At 51.5% G+C, this 9,891-nt stretch overlaps 1 protein-coding gene across 1 annotated transcript in view; it reads right to left on the minus strand.

Moving 5' to 3' along the window:
- The window catches only part of LOC142302031 (beta-1,3-galactosyltransferase 1-like), a 40,232-nt gene extending 32,124 nt beyond the window's left edge, over positions 1 to 8,108 (minus strand). The window contains exon 1 of the mRNA XM_075343105.1: positions 7,851 to 8,108. Coding sequence (XP_075199220.1) covers positions 7,851 to 7,935 — 85 coding nt within the window. The 5' untranslated portion in view covers positions 7,936 to 8,108. The remainder of the gene's footprint in view (positions 1 to 7,850) is intronic.
- Between the last annotated feature and the right edge of the window lie 1,783 nt (positions 8,109 to 9,891).

Raw genomic sequence — 9,891 nt, forward strand, 5'->3', positions numbered from 1 at the left:
ACATTACACCCGCAGCATGCTGCGATTGTTTTCTCGGTCCGATTAGGGCTGAGAAAATAATCGCTCATGGGTGATGGCACATAGGCTAATATTGGTCCGAGTGGAATGCGATGTTTTATCACATTCCACTCGCTCCGATTTTCATGGTGTGTGTCTTAGGCCTAACAGTATCTCTGTATATATACAAAACACAAAAAGAAATCTATATCCAACATGATGTGTTACATATTTACAGACATGGCACAGATAATCAACTAATTACAAAGACAACATAATAATTAAATGGAGACGCCAAACCGTCTGAAAAAAAATAGTACATGATAAAACATGCTTTGAAAATTAGCAGAAGCATGAGCGATGTTATTAATAGGCAATAAACAATAGGCAAGGATACTCTTTAATAGGTGGATATGCATTAGTCAAATAATACTAATTCACTAGGGTCACATAGAGGAAAAGGAGGATAAATTAAAATATAGGAGACAGAATGGGGTGAGGGGAAGATAGCAAGCTGAAAAGAAGAGGAAGAAGATGCTCACTGGTGTAAAAATAGGAATGTACCTGGTTATATTAGAAATTTGTATAGAATAAGGGTATGTATACCGGTGTATGTGTGACGCCCTGGACTAGCTAGGTAGTCACAGATAGAACCCCGCACTACACCTGTCCCCCAAAAAGGTGTCATCAGCCAACCATTAAAACCTAGTCACCTCCCTCAGTGCTTGATGAACACACCAGGGGGCGAGCCAGGCGGTTGGCCACGCCCACCGAAGAGTTCAGAGGGCCTGAGGCAGGAAACAGTCAGTTGAGGAGTAGTTGAGTAGTTAGTAGTCAGTGTGGAAGCAGGCCTGTTCCCAGGTCTGCAGCAGTCTGACAGGTTCCGGGTTGGAGCCCGGGCACCTTTGGCTAGGAGGCAAACGGTGGCCTTAGCCTGCAGGAGCCGGGAAGACGGCTCGGCGGAACCGTGGTGGACCGGGACAGGGTAGTGGCCCGCCGGTACCGACCCGGGGAACCGACTTGGAAACCGGAGCACACAGGGGAGTACTCAGACCCTGAAACGAGGTCCAGAATCAACTGGACTGAGTTAATTAACTGATTGCGGTCTGGACTATAGGTCTTTTCCCATCCAAGTCCCGACTGAAGACAACAGCCCACTGAGGGGGATAGAAAGCCACCGCACAGGCAGAGAGATCCCACGGGCCAGCGTCTGCGGGCAAAATGGCTCTCCCGACATTCACAAAGCCGGGGAGCGGACTCCCGTCACTGAAGCGCAGGCAGCCCAAATACACAACATGGTGCAGGAGAAAGGCCAAGACCACCGAACCGGGTGGGGGACCAGACGCAGCCGGCTGCAGGCACCGACCACCATCAACTTGGTTTACAAGAGACTTGTGTGTGTCAATAACAGTGAGCACAACAGTGCCATCCGGCCGCGCACCGCCCTGCACTGCCCAGATATCCCCAACAGGCCCCGGGGCCACCATCCCTGCCCATGGACGGGTTAACATCTTGCTGCACTACCATCTCCCCCGGGTGCCACGTAACTGCAGCAGTGGTGTCTACCTTCACCACATCCCGTGGGTGGCGTCACGAACTCAAGCACGGCTCTGGCTGTGCACCTACCTAACCCCCACCAAAAGCACCAGTATCCCCTTTCAGAGCGAAGTGACCCCGGGTCCGGAGGCGATCGAGCCACCCACCAACGAGCTCGGATCCGAGCGGCTCGGCAGCAGCCGAGTGCGGGGCGGTACATATGTTCTGTAAAAGAGACATGTTGTTAAGTTAAATGTGCAGTGTAGACAGATGCCCGTATGGTGGGGGTCATGATATTTACCTCATATATACTTATGATGGGCACAGGGTCCTCTATATACCTGGAGGAAAGGAGGAGCTGTAGCTGTTGTAAGGTATTGTATAAATAGGATACATAGAGAACAATGGTAGTATAATGGTATGGTAAGACTAGCAATTTGGTATAGTACCTCCTGTGTAGAACGTCACCCATGTTGAGTCCTCTGTATATGGGGTAAAGGAGGTGTTGTGACTCATGAAATATCAATATTCATTTCCCCCTAGTTAATATATGTAAAGCAATGGTGATATACTGTACAGGTAGGGAAGGGGAGAATAGTACCTTGTGGTTGTTGGTCCTGGGCGCTCCTGCACCTATTCTTCTGACCGCATGTGTGCTGGAGGGAGAGTGCATCGGAGCTAAAAGGACTTTTGGCATGTGACGCCGCCCTGAAAGACCACCCCATAAAGTGTCAGTGTCGCCATCGGCCAACGTGTTTTTCACCACGACGCGTCACACCAATGCTCTAAGAGGGGTGGTGTTGTGGCGCCCCTGAGGCTCTGGTCGCCACATGGTACTGCACTCCAACAGGGGTGTAGTACTGATCATGGATCCGGGGAGGATCGGTGCCGGTTTCACCATACACAACCACATACATACAAGGGTTGGGCTAGGGTCGGGTACCAAAGGGGTCACATACAGTCTCACAAGCTCGTTGCCTTGGAGTAACCCTCGACTCTGCTCTATCCTTAAAGCCACACATCCAAGCCCTCTTCACCTCATGCAGACTACAACTCAAAAATATCTCCCAGATCCGTGCTTTCCTTAACCAAGAAGCAGCAAAAACACTAGTGCATGCCCTGATCATCTCCCGCCTCGACTACTGCAACCTCCTGCTCTCTGGCCTCCCTTCCAACACTCTTGCACCCCTTCCAATCTATCCTAAACTCTGTGGCCCGCTTAATCCACCTCTCCCCCCGCTATTCCCCAGCCTCGCCACTCTGCCAATCCCTTCACTGGCTTCCCATCGCCCAACGACTCCAGTTCAAAACATTAACCATGACATACAAAGCCATCCACAACCTGTCTCCTCCTTACATCTGTGACCTAGTCTCCCGGTACCTACATGCACGCAACCTCACATTCTCACAAGATCTCCTTCTCTACTCCTCTCTTATCTTCTCTTCCCACAATCGCGTACAAGATTCCTCCCGTGCCTCCTGCAGATTAAGGGATTCCTGGGGCTGATGGTAGGTGCAGTCAGTTATAGTGGCCTCCCGAGAGTGAGGCAAGCCCCAGGACCCTGTGTAGGTGTGTGGAACCACAAGGCGCAGAATGACTCAGGCACAGTCCAAACAGTCTTTCAGGGATTTTACTCACTGATGGTGGCAGGGTGAGTAACCCGGGCGTAGCTGGGATGAACCAGGCTGGAACCAGGCGTCCTTCAGGCTGACTTGTGAGGGTGGCTACTGACTCGCCTTCTCTAGCCCTTCTGTTGTTTGTGATGACCCCGACTTGCAGTCCCTACGGGGGTCACCCAGGGAAGTTGCTGCTCCCCTCGTTTCGGCCCGTTTGCTTGTAGCCTGGACCAGGTCACTCCGGCTGCTTGCCTCCTGTGAACTATGGGCCCTCTCTTTGCTACGTGGCTGCGGACTCTGTGGTGTTGTCTTGAGGGTCTGAAGTGCCCCTCAGGCAGGTTTGACAGAAGAAAGATGAATCTATCTCTGCACCGGGACCTGTTACCCTTTGCGGGCCTGGTACCTCCCCAGCAGTCCCCTTACTCTGCCACCTGTTTGCTCTCTCTTTAGCCTTGGGTGGATTTCGGTTGGCACTACTGGGTGACTGATCTTCCCCGTCTGTAGTCACTGCGCGGATGCTGTTAGCTTGCAGCAACTCCAGGGTCTGCTCCTCATGTCTGCTCTCCCTGAGCTGCACACTAAAACTGGCTCACTCGTGGGTTCTGCACGTCTGCTCTCTCTGAGCTCCACTTCCCAACTCCTCACTCCTCTCTCCTCTGCTTCAGACTGCTTGTTCCTCCTTCTCTTCCTCTTTTCTCACTGTGCCTGCCTATGCCGTCTAGCAACCAGGCTCACCACCACACCCCTTGAGTGGACATGGAGGCCACACCCCCTCCTGGAATCTCTCAGGAGTCCTCCCAAAGGTACATGTGGGAGACCTGATTACTATGCGCCTGTGTAGTCACACCTCGGTCAGCCTTCTGGATTACCTGTATTGCACTGCCCCCAGCATGAGTGCAGTACTCAGTGGTGCCTGACTAGGTCAGGGACGCCACAGCACCACCGGAGGACGCTGGGAGCTGGCAGCCGCTCTGCTTCATCTGTGGAACAGGAGCACATTGCGATGAACCCTGGCCTGCAGCAATGGACGCTGCGATCTCGTGCTCGGACAGTTTAAAGTGCCAGCAAAGTGAGGCTGCCGGCCAGAGCACTGTCTGCAGTCCCCAGAAATCTGCCCGGGCCACAGGAAAAAAAGTGACCGAGCTGCTCCTGCTGACAAGGAGTAGACCCCCTGGCTGTCTGGGACACCAGCACTTGCTCATGTGTACCTGTGTGTATATATACTGTATATATATATATATATATACACTAGAAGGTGGCCCGATTCTAACGCATCGTGTATTCTAGAATTTACGTATTGTGTAGTTAATGTATGATTTTTGTTATATATATATATATATATATATATATATATATAGATGTTGTGTGTAGTTACCAAGTGTTTGTGTAGGGCGCTGTAAATGTTCTGGGTGTTGTCTGGGTGGGGGGTGTGTGAGAGCGGTGTTGTTTGTGTGTTGCGTTGTGTGTGTTGCGTTGTTTGTGGAGCGCTGTGTGTCTGCAGCGTTCTGTGTGTGTGGTGATGTGTGTGTTGCGCGGTTTGTGTGGGTGTGGAGTACGTGTGTGTGTGTTTTGGGGGGAGGTATGTTTTGTGCAGTGTGTGTGTTGCGCGGTATGTGCGTATATTTATGTATGCCGCTGTGTTTGTGTGTTGGGTGTTGTGTGTGTGCAGCGTTGTTTGTGTGTGTGTGGGTGTCTGTGTAGGGCGGTGTTTGTGGTTCCCAGTGTGTGTGTGGTGTGTTGTGCGGTGCGCGTGTGGCGGTGTGTGTGTGTTTTGGGGGGAGGTGTGCACCCCCATCGTGCTCCATCCCCCATGCTGCGCACCCCCCATCGTGCTCCTTCCCCCATGCTGCGCACCCCTCATCGTGCTCCATCCCCCATGCTGCGCACCCCTCATCGTGTTCCATCCCCCATGCTGCGCACCCCCCATCGTGCTCCATCCCCCATGCTGCGCACCCCCCATCGTGCTCCATCCCCCATGCTGCGCACCCCCCATCGTGCTCCATCCCCCATGCTGCGCACCCCCTATTGTACTCCAACCCCCATGCTGCGCACCCCCTATCATGCTCCATCCCCCATGCTGCGCAACCCCCATCGTGCTCCATCCGACATGCTGCGCACCCCCCATTGTGCTCCATCCGACATGCTGCGCACCCCCCATCGTGCTCCATCCCCCATGCTACGCACCCCCCATCGTGCTCCATCCCCCATGCTGCGCACCCCCCATCGTGCTCCATCCTCCATGCTGCGCACCCCTCATCGTGCTCCATCCCCCATGCTGCGCACCCCTCATTGTGCTCCATCCCCCATGCTGCGCACCTCCCATCGTGTTCCATCCCCCATGCAGCGCACCCCCCATCATGCTCCATCCCCCATGCTGCGCACCCCCCATCGTGCTCCATCCCCCATGCTGCGCACCCCCCGTCGTGCTCCATCCCCCATGCTGCGCACCCACTATTGTACTCCAACCCCCATGCTGCGCACCCACTATTGTACTCCAACCCCCATGCTGCGCACCCCCTATCATGCTCCATCCCCCATGCTGCGCACCCCCCATCGTGCTCCATCCGACATGCTGCGCACCCCCCATTGTGCTCCATCCGACATGCTGTGCACCCCCCATCGTGCTCCATCCCCCATGCTACGCACCCCCATCATGCTCCATCCCCCATGCTGCACACCCCCCATCCTGCTCCATCCCCCATGCTGCGCACCCCCCATCGTGCTTCATGCCCCATGCTGTGCACCCCCCATCGTGCTCCATCCCCCATGCTGCGCACCCCCTATTGTACTCCAACCCTCATACTGCGCACCCCCCATCGTGCTCCATCCGACATGCTGCGCACCCCCCATCGTGCTCCATCTGACATGCTGCGCACCCCCCATCATGCTCCATCCGACATGCTGCACACCCCCCATCATGCTCCATCCCCCATGCTGCGCACCCCCCCATCGTGCTCCATCTCCCATGCTGCACACCCCCCATCGTGCTCCATCCCCCATGCTGCGCACCCCCCATCGTGCTCTATCCCCCATGCTGGGGCCGCCGGGGGCGGGTCGGAGCGTGGCAACGTGTTCCGGGGGCGGGGCTGAGCGGGCGAGGCATCAGCGTATGACGGCTCCCTGCACATGTGCACCCCCCGTCGTGCTCCATCCCCCATGCTGCGCACCCACTATTGTACTCCAACCCCCATGCTGCGCACCCACTATTGTACTCCAACCCCCATGCTGCGCACCCCCTATCATGCTCCATCCCCCATGCTGCGCACCCCCCATCGTGCTCCATCCGACATGCTGCGCACCCCCCATTGTGCTCCATCCGACATGCTGTGCACCCCCCATCGTGCTCCATCCCCCATGCTACGCACCCCCATCATGCTCCATCCCCCATGCTGCACACCCCCCATCGTGCTCCATCCTCCATGCTGCGCACCCCTCATTGTGCTCCATCCCCCATGCTGCGCACCTCCCATCGTGTTCCATCCCCCATGCTACGCACCCCCCATCGTGCTCCATCCCCCATGCTGCGCACCCCCCATCGTGCTTCATGCCCCATGCTGTGCACCCCCCATCGTGCTCCATCCCCCATGCTGCGCACCCCCTATTGTACTCCAACCCCCATACTGCGCACCCCCCATCGTGCTCCATCCGACATGCTGCGCACCCCCCATCGTGCTCCATCTGACATGCTGCGCACCCCCCATCATGCTCCATCCGACATGCTGCACACCCCCCATCATGCTCCATCCCCCATGCTGCGCACCCCCCCATCGTGCTCCATCTCCCATGCTGCACACCCCCCATCGTGCTCCATCCCCCATGCTGCGCACCCCCCATCGTGCTCTATCCCCCATGCTGGGGCCGCCGGGGGCGGGTCGGAGCGTGGCAACGTGTTCCGGGGGCGGGGCTGAGCGGGCGAGGCATCAGCGTATGACGGCTCCCTGCACATGTGTACCGGGAGCCGGTGTACGCTGGTAACCATGATACACATCGGGTAACTAAGGGAAGCGCTTCCTATAGTTACGCGATGTGTATCATGGTTACCAGTGTACACCGGCTCCGTCACGATCCCAGCATCGCAAGGTTATGTCCGCCGGGGGCGGGGCCGAGTGTGCCAATGTGTGGCGGGGGCGAGCGGGCGAGGCGTCAGTGTATGCCGGCTCCCTGCACATGTGTACTGGGAGCCGATGTACGCTGAAGCGGGCGATGCGTGCGGAGGGCCGGGGCGGGCGGCTAATCCATGCGGGTGGCGGGGCCAGGCCGAGGCGAGCAGCCAATCCGTGGGGGGTGGGGCCAGGCCGAGCCCAGCGGCCAATCCGACAGTTGTCACTGTAACGACACTGTCACGGTGACACAATTTTGGAGCAAGACAGACAGACAGAATAAGGCAATTATATATATATATAGATGTATACATATATACAGTATGTATATATATATATATATATATATATATATATATATATATATCCACTGACGGAGGACTGGGATGTAAAACCTTTTTACCTCATATATTTCCTTTGTGGAATTCTTTCTGTATCTGCAATATTCTATTGGAGAAAGTCTCGTGTGACCTCCTGTTGTATCTCCTGTATCTGCTGGCCATCCACAATTTTAATGCATGTATTTTAATATAATATATTAATAAAATGTTAATTTGTCTGAGACAATATTTCCATGAGAAAAGAGAAAAAATTGCTTACCGCTGCAGCACAAGCCTGTGTGAGTCCTCCAAACGAATATCCTGGGTCCCAGCACGGTTCTCGGCAGCCAGCCGTACGGTAACATGAAACAGGAAATGTGAAGAAGGATCCAGCTCAGACTCCAAGGATTAAATAAAACTTACACTTTTATATCATCTTGTTAAAATATGTATTCAAGTAGGTATTACGGCCTCGGCTTGATCACACTGACAGATGGCAGATGTATAGCACACAACGCATTTCGTCGCGACACCTTCTTCAAGTCGTAGTGATAATAACACTAAAGAGGATATTTATAAGCGTTAACCATGAGCAGAAAACTTGTTCCCACTTGTTCTCAATTAATTAAATAGGGGAGTATACTCTGCTCAGGCAAAATCACAGAATAAAAAAACCTAAAAATACCATAAGGTGCCCATCTAGCCATGTTCTATTACAAAAGCTATCCATCCAAAAATACAATACAAAGTTCTAGAAAAACAATTACATGTATTGATATTCCATGTATAGAAAAGCTTATCTCAACTTTAAAAAATATATAACATCCCATAAACTTCGCCTCTCTGAATAAATAGTCCAAACTCATGTATAGATCATTTCATAGCAGTTAAATATTAAGAAAAACTCTGAGTATGCAATCACAAGTCTGTTATTAAGCCCCTTAAGAGCGCGAGTGTCCAGCATAAAAATCCATCTGCTCTCATGAATTAATAGTTTTCTCCTATAGTCTTCTCCTCGTTCTGGTCTAAAAACTTTTTCTATGCCAGTGAATTTAAATGTTGTTAAATCGCCCATGTGAACTGTGGCAAAATGCTTAGATATTGCAGAGATACAAACAGTATGAGTACTAGTCAAATCTGACATATGTTTCCAAATACGTTTCTTTATTGCAGCCCACATATTGAATATGACATTGCATACAGTTAGGTCCAGAAATATTTGGACAGTGACACAAGTTTTGTTATATTAGCTCATATATTAGCTCATATATTTGTTCAGAAATACAATTATATATATAATATGGGCTGAAAGTGCACACTCCCAGCTGCAATATGAGAGTTTTCACATCCAAAGATAGCAGACATGCTTGGAGTAGCAAAATCAACAGTCGGGTACATTCTGAGAAAAAAGGAATTGACTCAAATCCAGACTTAAGACAGAAAGACCCACAAACAAGCAAGACCTGAAGGCTGCGGCTGTAAAGGCCTGGCAAAGCATTAAGAAGGAGGAAACCCAGCGTTTGGTGATGTCCATGGGTTCCAGACTTAAGGCAGTGATTGCCTCCAAAGGATTTGCAACAAAATATTGAAAATAAAAATATTTTGTTTGGGTTTGGTTTATTTGTCCAATTACTTTTGACCTCCTAAAATGTGGAGTGTTTGTAAAGAAATGTGTACAATTCCTACAATTTCTATCAGATATATTTGTTCAAACCTTCAAATTAAACGTTACAATCTGCACTTGAATTCTGTTGTAGAGGTTTCATTTCAAATCCAATGTGGTGGCATGCAGAGCCCAACTCGCGAAAATTGTGTCACTGTCCAAATATTTCTGGACCTAACTGTATGTGCAGCCCACATATTGAATATGACATTGCATATATGCAGCCCACATATTGAATATGACATTGCATATGTGCAGCCCACATATTGAATATGACATTGCATATATGCAGCCCACATATTGAATATGACATTGCATATATGCAGCCCACATATTGAATATGACATTGCATATATGCAGCCCACATATTGAATATGACATTGTTCACATACTATCAGGTATACCACATTGTCAGTGCTACAATTTATAAAGTGTTGATGTTAAAAGTGCTGCCATTGTATATAGATGTAAAAGTTCTGCTTTACAAGCAAAATTGCAACATTTGCATCTAGCGGCTCTGCACTTAAAAAAATCTTTGAGCTCTAACCATGTGCCAGACCTTACGGGTTGTGTAGAAAAAAAACGCACTCAGAGATAGAATGTTTTGCTAGGTGGGGTCTTTTCTTGCTACAAATCTGACTTGATTCCTGCTCAGAAT

The sequence above is a fragment of the Anomaloglossus baeobatrachus genome, chromosome 4 (assembly GCF_048569485.1).
Source record: "Anomaloglossus baeobatrachus isolate aAnoBae1 chromosome 4, aAnoBae1.hap1, whole genome shotgun sequence".
Classification (NCBI taxonomy): domain Eukaryota; kingdom Metazoa; phylum Chordata; class Amphibia; order Anura; family Aromobatidae; genus Anomaloglossus; species Anomaloglossus baeobatrachus.